The 18,247-nt window shown below is 48.7% G+C and overlaps 1 protein-coding gene across 2 annotated transcripts in view; it reads left to right on the top strand.

Annotated features, from left to right (window-relative positions):
• Positions 1-18,247, top strand: part of PEX26 (peroxisomal biogenesis factor 26) — a 546,723-nt gene that overhangs the window by 329,954 nt on the left and 198,522 nt on the right. The window contains exons 4-5 of one of the 2 annotated variants that reach the window (XM_069628687.1): positions 11,572-11,637; positions 17,011-17,076. The exons of the other annotated variant lie outside the window; for it this stretch is intronic. Coding sequence (XP_069484788.1) covers positions 11,572-11,637; positions 17,011-17,076 — 132 coding nt within the window. The remainder of the gene's footprint in view (positions 1-11,571; positions 11,638-17,010; positions 17,077-18,247) is intronic. 2 annotated transcript variants of the gene reach the window in all.

Below are 18,247 nucleotides of genomic sequence, written 5' to 3'. Positions count from 1 at the left end.
ACAGCCGACACCCTCAAATTCAGTAAAAAAAACCCTGGATGCATCCTAGACTCAGACCTAACCCTCTCATCCCAAGTCAACAACGTCTCTAAGTCCTGCCACTACCACCTTAAAACTCTAAGGCGCATTTTTCCATACCTCTCCTTTCCCAATAGGATCTCCGCGGTCCAATCAATTGTTATGTCAGGACTGGACTATGCTAACCCTCTCTAACTCGGGATCCACGCGTACCAACTGACTAAACTACAAAGAGCACAAAACGCTGCAGCCAAACTGCTACTATCACTTGGCCCAAGAGATCACATCTCTCCAGCCCTCAAAACGCTGCACTGGCTTCCGGTTGCCCGAAGGGTGACCTTCAAGACCTTATGCATCTCTCACCGAGCAATTCACAAAACCGGACCTCAATATCTTCAAGAAAAACGAAAACCCTGTCATCCTCCTCGTACTTTAAGATCAAGCTCTGCCTGCCTCCTAGTCATACCAAAAACCAACTCAGTCAGGTTAGGTGGATCATCATTCTCAGACCTGGCCCCCGCTTCCACCCCACATACGACTCACCGAGGACCTCATGTTGTTCCGCAAACTACTGAAAACATGGCTCTTCCCCTAAAATCGACTCTTAACTCAAACTAGATAACAGCAACTCAATTACCTTAGCCCAAAGCCGCTATATCATAAATAACAATCCAGCATCATGATCCGAGTGAGAAATCGAAAACTAATAAGCGCTAATGTAAATTTAAACAGATAAACTGAATAGAACGAATGAAGTGGATGAAAGTAGTGAAGTGGATGATATGAATAATTTGGATGAAAGCAGTGAAGTGGTTGCAATTAAGGAAATGGATGAAATGGATGAAATGGATGAGAGGAACGAAGTGGCCGAGAGGAATAAAAAGTGGACGAGAGGATGGAAATGATGAGTACATGATACGGACGGAGTGCACGGAATAGATAGAGTGCATGGAACGGATTGATGGCATGGAAAGACAGACTGAATGGAATGAACGGAATGTATAGAATAGATGAATCAAGTGCATGAGATGGATGTAGTGCATGGGACGTAGGTAGAACGGATAAAGTGGGTTGAACGGATGAAGAGTGTAGAATGGAGGATAAGTATAGAGCGGATGAAGAGTGTGGAGCGGATGGAGAGTGTGGAGCGGATGGAGAGTGTGGAGCGGATGAAGAGTGTGCGGAAAGGATGACGTGTGCGGAAAGGATGACGTGTGCGGAAAGGATGAAGTGTATGGAAAGGACGAAGAGTGTGCGGAGTGAGTGGAGCGTGCGGAGCGGATGGAGCGGATGGAGCATGTGGAGTGGATGAAGCGCGTGGAGCAGATGACTTGTGAGGAAAGGACGAAGCGTGTGGAAGGGATGAAGTGTGTGAACGGATGACGCCAATAGAACAGATGAAGTGGGTGGAACGGATCTAGTGGGTGCAACGGATCTAGTGGGTGCAACGGGTCTAGTGGGTGCAACGGATCTAGTGGGTGGAACGGATGTAGTGGGTGGAACGGATGAGGTGGATGGAACAGATTAAGCTGATGGAACAGATGAAGCGGGTGGAACGGATGAAGCGGGTGGAACGGATGATGTGGGTGGAACGGATGTTGATAGAATGGATGATGTGGGTGGAACGGACGAAGCAGGTGGAACAGACAAAGCGGGTGGAACGGATGAAGTGGGTGGAACAGAAGAAATGGGTGAAAAAGATGAATTTGGATGGAATGGGTGAAGCAGGTGGAACGGATGATGTGGGTGGTTGGGATGATGTTGATAGAACGGATGATGTTGATAGAATGGATGAAGCGTGTGAACGGACGAAGCGGGTGGAACGGACGAAGCGGGTGGAACGGACGAAGCGGGTGGAACGGACGAAGCGGGTGGAACGGATGAAGTGGGTGAAACAGATGAAATGGGTGAAACAGATGAAGTGGATGGAACGGCCGGACGGATCAGATGGAGTATATGGATCAGATGGAGTATATGGATCAGATGGAGTGCATGAATCAGACCATGCATGAAACAGACTGAGTGCATGGAACAGATGGAGTATATGGAACAGACGGAGTACATGAATCAGACCGAGTACATGAAACAGATGGAGATCATGGAAGAGATGACTGCATTCGATAAAGTACATGGAAGAAATGAGTCCATGGAACGGATGGAGTCCATGGAACTGATCGAATGCATGGAGCAGATGGAGCGCATGGAACAAATGGAGTGGATAGAACGGATGGAGTGGATAGAACGGATGGAGTGGATAGAACAGATGGAGTAGATGTTACGGATAGAACTGCTGGAGTGCATACAACGGAGGGAGATCATGGAACAGATGGAATGCATGAAGTGCGTCGAGCGGATGAAGTGTGCCCAATAGCGTCACTGTGTTAAAGTTGAATTCCGAAGTATGCACTGATAGTGTCACTGTAGTAGAAATGAATTTATTAGGTATTCCCAACTTTCACTGAGTGTACCTGGTCGCATACACTTTACTGATTACCACAATATCCCACTACTATGCTTACTCTCTCCTATACACCAGCATTCAATTAGAACACAGCAGTACTATGACACATTCGGTAAAGCTGTTCTCATACTAACATTACCCATCAAACTACCCATCATCCTTATAAAACAGATAGCTAGCACCCACCGGCTAGCTTAGGCGTCTCCTCAGGCCTAACGCAGCCAGAACTCAGTCTGAATGTCCACCCTCCAGACTGAACACATTCAATTGATCTCCTCTGCTCCACACCTACCGCTAAGAAGCAGCTATCATGCAACAACCACACCAGCTGCACACATACCTGGTGGGCCCATGCACTTTACGACTCTATCTCTCTCAACTGACTCGAACTGCGGTTCCCGAGGGCGTTCAACCTACCAGCGCCTTGAGATCATAACAATGGTACATAAGGCACTATACAAATGCAAAATAACATAACATAACAATGTAGTCCAATGCACTCTATGATTGGGTCTAAATCTGCCAAACCACCACTCATACTTCGCAAATGTACCTCCATGGTAACAATATCTGAGTAATAGGCATATAATCCACATTTAGTTTCCGCCCCTCTATTTTTGCGCAAATGAATAAGTAAGGCCAGATAAACAAATGACCACATGATCTTAGTCACTCTTAAAACTATTTGACTTTACGGTAACCATGTGAAGGTAAGTCCTTGACCGCTCACACCAGAGAGAATACTAGGGAAGGAAGGCCCAAATAGATTTTGTAAGGATAACAAGTTTTAATCTCACACCCAGATCCGAGCAACACAAAGAACTCTGCTGCTAAGAACGTTCTGCCAAGAGAGGGTACAAGCAGAGTCTTAAGAAGAGACACATTGTCATAGTGATGAAATACATACAGTAAAAACCTGCGCGGCTGGTTGGTGTGCATCTATACAAGATCCGCCTGCCCCATAAGGGATGCCAGGTCATTGGTTTCAGCCCAGTCCGTCCGTCTTCCATCACGTGGCTGCCGTGGAGGTCATGTTCTTCCCACTGATGAAGGTCAAAGAATGAATTAACTATGCTCCTAACACAATGCTACTTTATCATTGTACTGTGCACCTGGCAGGCCTTAAGACTGGCACACAGGAGGTTCTGGGGCACTCTAACCTTCACACACACATTTCCCTCACTCCCTTCTGTGCCATCCGGCTCCAAGGTCTCCACCCTCGTTTTGAACTATAAAGTATACCTCCCAGCACCTTGCGATACAAATCATATGATTATAGCTCAAAGACATGCAATATCTGTCCTCTTTGAACATTTCATGACTTGTTACTTTGGGGTTGGTGGTGAAAGGGCACCTGGTGCTGTGGAATGCAATCTTGGGGGTTAGTTAGTTATATGGGCTATAACTTCAGTTGTAGGGCTTTGGTTTCTTTTAGGGCTGCAAAGTTTTCAATCACTTTAAGGCAGATCTGATTCGAGCTGGGCAATGCTGATATCTCATTCTGGTCCACCCGCTCTACTAGACTATCTAGATCTCTCTTATGCTCTCCGATGGATTCCAGCATGTCTTTCCGTAGAACCACCATTTCGGGTTGAAATGTCTCTCTAATGTCCTGTTTCAAGGATTCTAAGGACAGCAGCAGAAAGTCAGAGGTAAGTGGGGTTCCAGCGGATGAGGTTTCCTCTATAGCGTCTTCATCCCCAGTGTGTCTGTCTTGGATTTGCATTTGTTTTGAGGCAATCATAAAGGCATGTATATAAAGGCCTGTATGTTTGGTGTCTTTTGTTTTGCGAGCTGGCTTGGACATTTTTGTAGCTTCTTTGTTTTCCAGTCTCCAATGGTGATGCAGCAACTCTGGGTGCAGCAGGTTAGTCATAAGTCAGTGCAGAGTTGTTAAGCCCAGGTTCATGGGCAGTTGGGTAGAACACTGTTCGGATTTAGGCACTCATTATCCCCATGGGTTCCTCAAACCCTGCGGGGCATTGCATACTTGCCGTGAATGTAGGCCTGCTGTGCCATGCATGCTATGTGTGCCACCTCAATCAGTGGCGTAACACAAAATGTGGGGGCCCAACTTCGAGCCATGCTGAGGGCCCACTCCCCCAACTCAGCAACAAATCACGGGTTGCGTCACACTCTGGGTTGCCTAGATTATCACGCTTGCGCAATACGCACAAATCTGCTGTTGAATGGGTATGCCACATACTAGACTAGGAGAAAGATAAAAATATGTGTTTTAATGCAATATACAGCACACTTTCTGAGAATAACTGTCTAAAAAGCTAGAGTGTTTGCAATGGTTTTGTAGGGTAACACCAATCCAATACATGCAACTCACCAACAGTGCACAGGAACATTAATGCTTTGCTATTAAAAATGCCAAACCACAATGAAAACATGTCCAACTGGCTGCACAATGTAGACTAGTGTAATAACATTATAGTAAAGCATGCCAGGCCACATTTAGACATGTCTAGACTGGTTGCACCAAAATGCCAGTTGAAGCAATCACACTCATCAAGAAGAGAAAACACATTTAAGCCTGCGTCTCTGTGGCCTCTAACAACACAGCCAAACTCTTTAAAATCTGTAAGTAACTGGTCAATCTTGTTGCGATCTTTACCGCTCCTGTTCCCTCCTAGGCCCTCTGTATGACTCTGTTCTCTCACCGCTCTGCTAAAACTCAGGACATCCAGGGTTACACACTTCCTGAGGCAGAGAGTGGATGGGGGTAGATCTCTCTCCAATGCAGGTGCTTCCCTCTGGAAAAGCCTCCCTGCCCCAATCAAACTTGAGCCGAACCACGTGAAGATCCGGAAGCAGCTCAAAACGTTCATCTTCTCCTCTGCTTTCTCTCTCTCTCTCTCTCCCCTCCTGGCCTACCTGACCTGCTGTACCTGTCTGCTGTACCGACTTGTTGCTAGGCTACCGTCAGGGTCTCACTATGTCCAGACTGTTTCTTGATCAGTCACCCCTGCACTGCCTCTGGGCCTAACACACACTCAGGAGCTGTAACTGTAACCCTACAGTCCCTTGTTCTCCTTGCACTACCCAGAGCTGCACTACCCTGTTTTTCCCTCCACTCTCCCTTGCACTTCCCCCCTCCCTTTCCCCTTTCACTTCTCGTTCTCACACCTGCTCAATCTGAATGACACAAGGCCGAGTAAGATAGTTTGTCTTGTCCTCCCTCTATCTTCCCTCCCGTGTCTTGTTGCACCTAGAAACACTTGTGTACAGTCGCGTTATTAATGCCTTGTATCTTATCATTTTATCACAGGTGCCCAGACAAATATACAATGCCCGAGTGAGAAACGACTTATCTGGCAGCACCCAAATGCCAGTCTAGCCAGGTAATTACACCTAGCAGGACTGCTTTATCAGAAATGCCCAGTTACAAAAAAAGTCATGCCAAACTGAGGAATTACGACACTGGCAGAACCAAAATGCCTCTCTAGCCACTAATACCACATATCATGCCTGCTTAGACTGGACATGTACAGCCATTATGATTTGTCACACTATCCCGCTCCGCCCACAAACATTCCCTCTCCCTCCCACCCCTTCCCCAACCTCCAAAATCAGATGCTTGGCCCAGAATTACCTCCACGTCCCTCTTCCTTGTCCCAGGGCATACATAGGAGGCTCCTTCACTCATTGGTAAGTACTGGGATGAGGAAGAGTCTGACTAGGAGTAATGAAGATTACAGGTAGCTAAGCGAGGCATTACCTCCATGTACCTCTACCTCATCCCAGCACTTGTGTATGAGGCACACTGCTTCATACACAAATAGTGGGACGAGGAAGAATAGGGCTAGGAGTAACGAATATTACTAATACATAATCAAGACATTAAACACAAGTAGTGGTGCAACACCATTGAGTTGACTGGGATTCAGCACTCCTCCCCCCCGAAATGTTGGGCTATGTTGACTCGACCTGGCTGACCTTCAGAGCAGTTGCCGGACAGAATAGGACAAAGATGTTAAACGGCACCTGGGTTTTGCTGTCAACAAGAGCCTAAGAATTAATAACATAAATCATTTCACTGTTAGTACCTGCATTCAAATGCCAAATTATTTAGCCAATTGAAATTGTGATGTGAGTTTAGTACTTTTATGCCAGGGGAGTGATTGGAAGGGTAGAGAGGGAACATTTGAGCACTCAATTCTCGCAGCAGTCCATAAGTGGGAACTTTAAACCTTAAAGGAGAGAGTTAACTGCTTGTAACATTGAAGCTGCACTAGAATAGTCCCATTAAAATGCGTAAAGAAATTGGATTCCCCCACACAAATAAATACGGCCCTCCCCCACCGCCCGTGAACTTGGCGCCTCTCCCAACATTTGAAGGGTTAGCCCCGCCGAAATGTAGGTTTTGTTGCACCCTAGAACACAAGCACACACACCATTCGCCATATACACACATGCACACCCAGCCATCTATACATTTAAGTGTGCACCCTTTCACCATCCACTCACACAGGCAGCCACCTAAACATTTAAGTGTGCACGCTTTCACCATACACTCACACACACACACCCGTCATGGGGTTAAGGGGAGCCCTATTACTTCAAATAGAAATTGTTTCTTTTTGAAGTCCCATTGACTTCATAAAGAAATTATTTCCTTTAAGGACTGAACCATAACGGAAATAATTTCTTTATGAATGCAGAGTGACTTCAAAAAGATACTGGGGGTCATTATGACCCTGGCGGTAGCCGTGCCGGTAAATACCGCCACGGGAGTCATGAATTTTCCGGTGCTCGGGAATGGGCAATTACCAGTGCATTACAGCCCCGGCGAACCCAGTAATTGCCCATTCCTAGGTGCAGGAAAATATTACTCCCCATTCCCATTTGAGTCTCATTGGACTCAATTGAATGGGGAGGCCGGATGCACCGGCACAATTCATGAATGGTGCCGGTGCATCCGTCGAGTTGTGCGCGCCGGTGCGTTCTGACCGCCAGGTCAGACCTGGTGGGCTGAAAGGCACCCGCTTGCAGAACTCTTAGTTTGCCGGTCCAGAAACAACGGAACCGGCAAGCTTACCGGTTCCATTGTTTACAGACCGGCAAACTCATAATGAGGCCCACTGTTTCTTTTTGAAGTCATAGGGCTTCCCCAACCCATGACATGGAGGCCTCCAGCCTAGGGTCTTCCTTTGCATGGGGTGGAGGGATCCCTCGGACTTCAAAATGAAAGTTTCTTTTTGTAGTCACTCTGCCTTCATAAATACATTATTTCTGTTACAGAAATAATTTTTTTATGAATGCAAAGTGAAATCAAAAAGAAAAATACATTTTTCTCCAAATGGGGCTACCTCACAGGCCAGTGACCTCAATGTCGTGTGTGCAACGGATCTGCTGATGGAGTGGGGCATTCAGCACTCGGGAGTCTGCATGCATCTGTGCTACCACCGTCCCAGCGGTTCGCTCATGGGATGCCTATCCCTCAACTGGCACCCCCCAGCCTCAACCAAAGCAGTGGAGGAAGGGAGTTTTAATCTGCATTGTAGGAGTCCATAGTGCTCCAAGGGGATTTATCAGATTTATCATGGGCCCGCTGCATATGTTTTGCTTTTTAGAGGTAAAGTTACAACGTCCCATAATATGCAGCTGAGCCCGACGATGAATTTGGTCCAACTGTACACATCGCGTAACCCTTAAATGTGGCAGTAACGCTATTACAGTCACATTTAACGGTCTGGCAAATCACGCGTTTGCCTGCATATGGGGGTAAATGCGCCGTAAATGTGCTTATTTTCAACGCAATTACAGCGTGGTAATACCGCCGACGGTAGTTGCGCTGAAATTTACCGAATGGGCCCAATGGGGAATTACTGTTCTGCCAAACCTATGATCCAGTGCCGCTAATAACACCGGGGTGGGGGTTGCGATAACACTATTAGCCCCGACGGTATCCCGGCGGTAATACCACCGGGATACCACCCAACTCGCGATGAGGCCCAGTGTGTCCTACTTGATCAGTAGTGGTTTACCTCTGTAGCAAACGCACAGTTGATAGTTCCGCTGTGTCTCTTAATTCCCTTGTATTATCTAGAGTTGCTTGAAATCAAGGGGCTTGCCATATTCAGCTGCAAGGACATTACTCCTTCATCCACATAATAGGCCTGCAAAACTGAAAATAAACAGCACTAACCCGTTTTAACAAATTAGATTTCCTTTTTTGTGAAGGTGCTAGCACTTTGTGAAATGTATATTTTAATTTGCCATGCCTGCACTTATGGGGCAGCAGTAGCATTTGCCAGGAAGCAAATACTTAATAATTGTAACGACTTTTGAAGACTCTAAAAAATAAAATGCAAATGTTTAAAAGTTTGCTTGTATAAGAAAATACACACACATATTGTTCATTTTTAATTGTATGTGTAAGAGAGGAGAGTATAACATATGGCGGGCATTCACTTTTTAAAATTAAACTGCTTTTTTTCACTCAAACTGAAATGAAGAGCCAGGAATCTTCCTGCAAAGCAGCCCCCTCCCCCAGTCCTCTGTTGGTGTGCTGGGCAGCCTCTTCCACATTGCCTTGGAAAGCGCATTGTAATGCATCTGGAAAGAGGGCGAGGTGTCAATGCAGCCAATTAGTGATTCTCAATGACAAAGGCCCTGACTGAATGACTCGGCCTTGCACTTTACACGGCTACAGGATTCACCTATTGTAACCCCAAAACCACTCAAATCACAGGGATCTTGACATTTACAGGCCGATTCATGGAATAATTAGCGCGGCGCAAGTGGGCAAAAACGTGCGAATCGAAGTGCAAGTGCGAAAATCGCACGAAAAGCAGCGCACATCGATTCATGGAAGGGCGTGCGCGAAAAAACCATCTGATGTGCGCTAAAAAAGTGCGCGGCGCACGTTGGCGCACAGGCCATCTAACGGCGTGCGCCAGGTCACAGCGAAAATCGCACAGGCCACAGCGAAAATCGCACATAGCGCGGCGCACGCAACAAAAGTAGGCGGAACACGGGGCGTAACACTCGGAATGGGGAACAACTTGCCAAAATGTGGGCGTCACGGGGGAAGTACAGGGTGCAAGTGCGCGGAACGCCCACACGCTCGCCTACAACACGTATTCATGGAATCGAATAGGGCAAAACAGCGCACGGTCAAACCAGCGCACAGGCACAAACACGACCGCCACAAGAAAGCAGGCGGTAGCGTCACTGCGCCTGTAAAAAATGTGCGCCAAAAGGTGCGCCAACAAATAGCACCTATATACAGCCATGATGAATGTCCTATACTGTGGCCCTCCAGGACAAATGACGTGCAAAGGGGTACCCACAAACACGGACACCCGCTGACTGAAAAATAACATGTGCGTGTATTTCGGGGTGCGCGGGAAGTTTCACACGCGAATTGGCTGGGTACGTGGATTCCAGGGGTGCGCGGGAAGTTCCACACGCGATTTGGCTGGGTACATGGATTTCAGGGGTGCGCGGGAAGTTCCACACGCGATTTGGCAGGGTACGTGTATTTCGGGGTGCGCGGGAAGTTTCACACGCGAATTGGCTGGGTACGTGGATTCCAGGGGTGCGCGGGAAGTTCCACACGCGATTTGGCTGGGTACGTGGATTTCAGGGGTGCGCGGGAAGTTCAACACGCGATTTGGCCGGGTACGTGGATTTCAGGGGTGCGCGGGAAGTTCAACACACGATTTGGCCGGGTACGTGGATTTCAGGGGTGCGCGGGAAGTTCCACACGCGATTTGGCTGGGTACGTGGATTTCAGGGGTGCGCGGGAAGTTCCACACGCGATTTGGCCGGGTACGTGGATTTCAGAGGTGCGCGCGAAGTTTCACACGCGATTTGGCTGGTTACGTGGATTCCAGGGGTGCGCGGGAAGTTTCACACGCGATTTGGCTGGGTACGTGTATTTCGGTGTTGCGGGGGAATGCTACACGTGATATGGCCATGTGGGTCCCCCCAGGTGTTCCCTCTACACCCTCCACGGCCCCTGCAGGCAGCCCACACCACAGGGTACTACCCTGCACCCCTGCTCATGTCCCACAGGCAACCCATCCACCATGGCCATGCCCACCAGCCAACCCACATGTCACCTTGCACCACTGATCACCAACACATGTCTCCCACCACCCCCACCCCCACCCACCAGGGGCAGCCTCCACCAGGCCCCCACTCATGTCTCCCACCACCCCCAGCCACCAGCCACCAGGGGCAGCCTCCACCAGGCCCCCACTCATGTCTCCCACCACCCCCACCCCCCAGCAGTCAGGGGCAGCCTCCACCAGGCCCCCACTCATGTCTCCCACCCCCCCCACCCCCCAGCCACCAGGGGCAGCCTCCACCAGGCCCCCACCCATGTCTCCCACCACCCCCTACCCCCCAGCAGTCAGGGGCAGCCTCCACTCATGTCCCCTATTACCCCCACCCCCCCCGGCAGTGCAGGGGCAGCCTCCACCAGGCCCCCACCCATGTCTCCCACCACCCCTACCCCCCAGCAGTCAGGGTCAGCCTCCACCAGGCCCCCACCCATGTCTCCCACCACCCCCTACCCCCCAGCAGTCAGGGGCAGCCTCCACCAGGCCCCCACTCATGTCTCCCACCACCCCCACCCCCCAGCCACCAGGGGCAGCCTCCACCAGGCCCCCACTCATGTCCCCTATTACCCCCACCCCCCAGCCACCAGGGGCAGCCTCCACCAGGCCCCCACTCATGTCTCCCACCACCCCCACCCCCCAGTAGTCAGGGGCAGCCTCCACCAGGCCCCCACTCATGTCTCCCACCACCCCCCACCCCCCAGGGGCACCCTCCACCAGGCCCCCACCCATGTCTCCCACCACCGCCTACCTCCCAGCAGTCAGGGGCAGCCTCCACCAGGCCCCCACTCATGTCTCCCACCACCCCCACTCCCCAGCCACCAGGGGCAGCCTCCACCAGGCCCTCACTCATGTCCCCTATTACCCTGTAACAAGTTAGTTTTTTAAAACATGAATGAGACTCAGAGCCAATACGTAGGTGGTGAGAATTACAACGAGAATCCTCTTTTTTTATTGTAACAGCTGGTTTCTATCTTTCATTTATGTTTAAAAGGATACGTTTCTCCCTTGCAGTAGATTTGAAGACCTTCCTGAAGACCAGGACCTTCCTGTAGATCACTCTAGGACTCTTCTTCTCAGGTAAGTCTCTAAATGTCTTTTCCAGATCTTTGGCTCTTTCTTTCCTACACTGTATATGCCTCTCAACTTCCTCTTGAATTAGTCCTATTCAACTCTTCTTATCAGGTAAGTCTATTACGTAGGTTTTCTTGATGAACTGTTTATTGAAAGAGGTAATGATGTGGACTACTTAACGACCTGGCCCATACGAGGTTTATGACTGGTGTCCCGATGTTTCACGGACTCTTTTCTCTGCCTATGCAGCCTTCTGTTGCTCCTCCGCACTAGTCTATGCACATATGCTCTCTTTCTTTGCTTTTTCCCTCTCCCGGGCTTCACGTACCTTCGTAGCAAAGTGTGCTACTGTTGGCTTCAACCGGGATTCGCTCGCGCTGATTTTACTTCTCTCCGTATTTTCTTGTCAGCTGGTCTTCGGCTTTCAGCGCCCGCTGTCTCCGCCTCCTCCGATTCCCCTTATTTTCTTGTCAGCTGGTTTTCGGCTTTCAGCGGCCGCTGTCTCCGCCTCCTCCGATTCCCCTTATTTTCTTGACAGCTGGTCTTCGGCTTTCAGCGCCCGCTGTCTCCGCCTCCTCCGATTCTCCTTGCTGGCCGCGTCCGACAGGCTGACACGGCAGGCTGGGAGATCAGCTGTCTTCTTCCAAGAAACAGCTGCGGAGCACACGCCCCTCTTCGGCTACTCTGTAATGGCTCCGACGCCGGCGCTGTATTTCTTCAATCTTTAACCTCTTAACTCTGCAAACTTTATGTGGCGACAACCGGTCGTCGTATCAACTCAAACGCAGGCTTTTCAGGACGAGTCACAGGAATCCTCCTTCCCTCTTCCTTTTAGCCTTGGACCCCCTAATAAGCCCAGACGTAACCGTCGTCCTCCGGTTTTTCCTCCCCTCGCGACGTTTCCTAGGCAACACAAACGGAGACAGCAACATTAGAGGAAAGCCCATACAGCTGTGGCTTCCTGGTCTTTCTGAATGGGCTAATGACTATATTTTACTCCCATATAGAGGCTGACTCCGTCACACCCCCTCTACTAAGCCCTTACGCTCGGGAAGGGTTTCTGCTCTGGACAAGAAATCAGCCCGTGAAAGCATCTTCCCCGGTTGGTGAATAGTTTTAAATGAGAAGGGCTGAAGGGAAAGGAACCACCTCAACACTCGTTGGTTCGAGTCCTTGTTTCGGGATAGCCAGACTAACGGTGCATGGTCAGTTATCAGTGTAAATTCTCGACCAAGTAGGTAATACCTAAGTGTTTCAATGGCCCACTTGACCGCCAAACATTCCTTCTCGATGGTTGGGTAGCTTAGTTCATGAGGTAGCAACTTCCTACTTATGAATAGGACAGGCCTTTCTCTTTCTCCTTCCTTTTGGTAAAGTACTGCTCCAAGACCTGTACCTGAGGCATCCGTCTGTAGAACAAATGGTGCACTAAAATCAGGACAGTGTAAAACCGCCTGATTGGTTAGAGCTTCTTTTAAGTCATTAAAGGCCCTTAGGGTTTCAACGGTTTTCCAAGTTTTTCTGTTCCCAGTGGTTTTTTTCAATAGGTCTGTTAAAGGGGAAGCCAACGTGGAGAAATGTGGGATAAACCTTCTGTAATACCCCACAAACCCCAGAAGGGCCCTTACTTGCTTCGGGGTCTCAGGGAATTTTAATTGCTTGATGGCCTTCACCTTCTCCTCTTGTGGCTTTATCATCCCTTGCCCCACATAATACCCCAGATATTTCGTACGAAAGGTGGCCACATGAGTTTTCTTAGGGTTTATGTGCAATCCGGCTCCTCTCAGAGTTTCAAACATCCTCCGTAGATGTACTAGATGCTCCTCCCAGCTCTGGCTGTAAATGATAATGTCATCCAGATATGCTCCGACATAACTTTCATGTCCTTTCACTAGGTGGTTCATCAACCTCTGAAATGTTGCCGGAGCCCCATGTAGGCCAAAAGGTAGTACCGTGAATTGATATAACCCAGTAGGTGTTGCAAACGCCGTCTTTTCTTTGTCCGATGGTAACAAAGGAATCTGCCAATAACCTTTGGTTAGATCAATGGTAGTTAGAAACTTGGCCTTCCCCAGGTTATTCAAGAGGTCCTCTATTCTTGGCATTGGGTAGGCATCAAATTTGGAAATTTCGTTTACTTTCCGGAAGTCCATACAAAATCTTACGGTGCCGTCGACTTTCGGTACCAAGACCACCGGAGAACTCCAGTCACTATATGAAGGTTCGATGATCCCTAAATCTAACATTTCCTTCACTTCTTGATTGATAGCTTGTATTTTTGATTCAGGGATTCGGTAGGGTCTGAGACGAACGATAGAGCCGGGTTTGGTGGTTATGTGATGACACGTTAGATTAGTTCTCCCTGGAAGAGAAGAAAAGATTTCCGCAAACTCTTGCAAGAGATGGTTCAGCTCAGACTTTTCGGTAAACTTCAGTTCAGGATTGATATTCAAACTTTCAATTCCTATTCTTTCTTTAAGTTGGGGAAAATGTTCTTCCGATGCGGGTTCCCTAGAAATCATAGCTATAGGTTGAATGGGTGGCATCCATTTTTTTAATAAATTCACATGATAGGTTTGGCACGACAGTCTCATACCAGGTTGTTTCACCTTGTATGTTAAGGGTCCCAAAACTTCTTGAATTTCAAAAGGCCCCTTCCAGGTAGCCAACATCTTATTGTCCGAAGTGGGTAGTAGTACCAAAACCTGATCTCCTACATTAAAGGTACGGAGCTGGGTCTTTTGATTGTAATATCTTTCTTGGTTTATCTGGGCTTGGAGAAGGTTATGGCTAGCTGTAGCCTGCAATTTCTCTATCCTCTCCCGTAATTGGGAGGCATATTCGGTCAACGACACCTCATTATCTAACTGCTCTTCCCAGTTTTCCTTCAACACATCTAATAGAGTCCTTACAGGCCTCCCGAACAACAGTTCGAAGGGGGCGAACCCTGTTGACGACTGGGGAGTGTTCCTCAGGGACATCAATATCCATGGTAGCATTCTGTCCCAGTCTTTGTTTTCTGGCGAGGTTGTCTTCCGTAACATTTGTTTGATCGTTTGGTTATAGCGTTCCACTAAACCATCAGTCTGTGGGTGATAGACTGCTGTCTTTAAATGTTCAATTTTGAGGGTTTCACAGACTTGCTTCAAAACGTTGGACATGAAGTTGGTTCCACGGTCCGTGACAATTTCTCTAGGAATTCCCACTCGTCCAATGAAGGGAACTAGGACATCACATATTTGTTGCGTATTTGTTGCCTTTAGGGGAAAAGCCTCCGGATACCTTGTAGCATAGTCTACGATAACCAGTATGTATTTATGTCCTCTTCTGGTCGGTTCCAGGGGTCCGACAACATCAATTCCTATTCGGCTGAAGGGTTCAAGTACCAACGGCATAGGTTGCAGGGGTGCCTTCTTGATGTTTGCTCTATTTTTCTTTTGACACTCCTCGCATGACCGACAAAATCTAGCCACCTGCTGGTATATCCCTGGCCAGTAGAATCTATCCAAAATCTTCTTAGAAGTCTTTTCGGTTCCGAGATGTCCCTCCCCGATCTGTACATGAGCGACCTCTAGAACTGTCGTATAGTATTTGCTTGGGACCACCAACTGCTTCAACACCTCCCCACTCCTAGTTTTGCTCACTCTATACAGTAGTCCCTTTTCCTTGATGAAATGAGGACCTTCTCCAGGGGAAACCTCTTTAGCCCGCTCTCGTGCATATTGGAGTAAGGGATCTAGGTCCTGGGCGGTTCTGAAACTATCGCCCTCCTCATCCAACCTCCAATCTACGGATACTGGACACACATTCTTAGTTCTCCACTCCCCCTTCATTTTCCTCCTTAGTTTCCGACTCTTCTGAGGTTTGGGGTACGGGGAGGTTATTTCCTCTCCATGAAAAGGGGCCATTTCCCACCAGCTCTTCTCAATCTCATGAATTAGTTTAGAGAATTTCGGCAGATCGGAGCCAATTAGTAAGGGCTTCGGTAAACTGGGTAGTACCGCTGCTTTCACTCCGACTGTTTCTCCACCCACCTTAATCTGTATCTTTCTTGCAGGGTACGCTTTTATATCCCCATGCACACATCTAATAGGAATTTCCCCTGCTGAATGAGGACTTTCACCTACCAGTTCTGAGGTCACCGCTGTCTGTAGACTTCCGGAATCAACTAGGGCAGTGGTAGGCTTCCCGTCGACCTCCGCCTCACAGGTATATAAATATTGAGACTGTCTTCCGTGTATAGTTTCTGGGTAGTCTCTTTCTTTCATAGATTCTAGAACACTCACATCCATCGGTTCTGGTTTTGGTTTCTTTGGACAGAATCTGGCGAGATGCCCCCATTCTCCACAATCAAAGCACTGTGGGCCTCGAATAGATGATGACGCTGTACGATAATTCGGGGGCCCCTCACTGCTAGGTCTGATCCGGAAGTTCTCCCCTTCGGGTTTCCTCAACATAGAATGAGGCCATCTTGGTTGGGGTGTAGGTTTATTCATCATGACGTGTGGTTTAGAACTAGATGCATAGGTCAACACCCGGTCTGTCCTGCCTTTTGATACGCCGCCGCTACTTCCACTGCCTCTAACAACGACAATCGATGGTGTTGTTTGACCCATCGTTGTACTGGGCCGGGTAGTCCTTCTATGAATTGCTCCAAGATGACCTTTTCCAATATCTCAACCGGTGAGGACACCGTGGGTTGTAACCACTTCTCGGCCAGTTCTTTCACTCGGTAGAACAACTGTCTTGGGGTCTCCTCTTCCCCCAGTCTAACCTCTCTGAACTTGATACGATAGGTCTCCTCATCTTGTCCCATACGTTCTAGAACCACCTTCTTCATGTCTCCATAAGTGGTATCCCCTGTGGGATTTGCGGTCTGGTAAGCTGACTGCATCTCACCGGTCATCAATGGAGCAATGTAGTGGCACCATCTCTCGGTAGGCCATTGGGCATTTCGAGCGACCCTCTCGAAGTTCACGAAGAAATGTGCTGGGTCTTCTCCTACTGAGTATTTTTGCAATACGGAAGTAGGGACTTGAGGATTATTCCTGATATTTGTGACTTCCAACAACTGCGCTTGCTGCATTTGTAATGCCTGTTGGAATGCTAATCTATCTGCTTGTGCTTGCTGATTCTGCATTTGTATAGCTTGTTGTAGCATCTGTTGTCCCTCGGAAAGGGTCTTAATGAGGTCCTCCATGACGTTCTCAGAATCCCACTTCTGACACCACTTGTAACAAGTTAGTTTTTTAAAACATGAATGAGACTCAGAGCCAATACGTAGGTGGTGAGAATTACAACGAGAATCCTCTTTTTTTATTGTAACAGCTGGTTTCTATCTTTCATTTATGTTTAAAAGGATACGTTTCTCCCTTGCAGTAGATTTGAAGACCTTCCTGAAGACCAGGACCTTCCTGTAGATCACTCTAGGACTCTTCTTCTCAGGTAAGTCTCTAAATGTCTTTTCCAGATCTTTGGCTCTTTCTTTCCTACACTGTATATGCCTCTCAACTTCCTCTTGAATTAGTCCTATTCAACTCTTCTTATCAGGTAAGTCTATTACGTAGGTTTTCTTGATGAACTGTTTATTGAAAGAGGTAATGATGTGGACTACTTAACGACCTGGCCCATACGAGGTTTATGACTGGTGTCCCGATGTTTCACGGACTCTTTTCTCTGCCTATGCAGCCTTCTGTTGCTCCTCCGCACTAGTCTATGCACATATGCTCTCTTTCTTTGCTTTTTCCCTCTCCCGGGCTTCACGTACCTTCGTAGCAAAGTGTGCTACTGTTGGCTTCAACCGGGATTCGCTCGCGCTGATTTTACTTCTCTCCGTATTTTCTTGTCAGCTGGTCTTCGGCTTTCAGCGCCCGCTGTCTCCGCCTCCTCCGATTCCCCTTATTTTCTTGTCAGCTGGTTTTCGGCTTTCAGCGGCCGCTGTCTCCGCCTCCTCCGATTCCCCTTATTTTCTTGACAGCTGGTCTTCGGCTTTCAGCGCCCGCTGTCTCCGCCTCCTCCGATTCTCCTTGCTGGCCGCGTCCGACAGGCTGACACGGCAGGCTGGGAGATCAGCTGTCTTCTTCCAAGAAACAGCTGCGGAGCACACGCCCCTCTTCGGCTACTCTGTAATGGCTCCGACGCCGGCGCTGTATTTCTTCAATCTTTAACCTCTTAACTCTGCAAACTTTATGTGGCGACAACCGGTCGTCGTATCAACTCAAACGCAGGCTTTTCAGGACGAGTCACAGGAATCCTCCTTCCCTCTTCCTTTTAGCCTTGGACCCCCTAATAAGCCCAGACGTAACCGTCGTCCTCCGGTTTTTCCTCCCCTCGCGACGTTTCCTAGGCAACACAAACGGAGACAGCAACATTAGAGGAAAGCCCATACAGCTGTGGCTTCCTGGTCTTTCTGAATGGGCTAATGACTATATTTTACTCCCATATAGAGGCTGACTCCGTCACATACCCCCACCCCCCGCAGTGCAGGGGCAGCCTCCACCAGGCCCCCACCCATGTCTCCCACCACCCCCTACCCCCCAGCAGTTAGAGGCAGCCTCCACCAGGCCCCCACCCATGTCTCCCACCACCCCCTAGCCCCCAGCAGTCAGGGGCAGCC

Source organism: Ambystoma mexicanum, chromosome 12 (assembly GCF_040938575.1).
Source record: "Ambystoma mexicanum isolate Mex_15411 chromosome 12, UKY_AmexF1_1, whole genome shotgun sequence".
In the NCBI taxonomy this organism is placed as follows: Eukaryota; Metazoa; Chordata; class Amphibia; order Caudata; family Ambystomatidae; genus Ambystoma; species Ambystoma mexicanum.
Note: the sequence above shows the minus strand (reverse complement) of the source record. Positions and strands in the feature narration are given on the sequence as shown.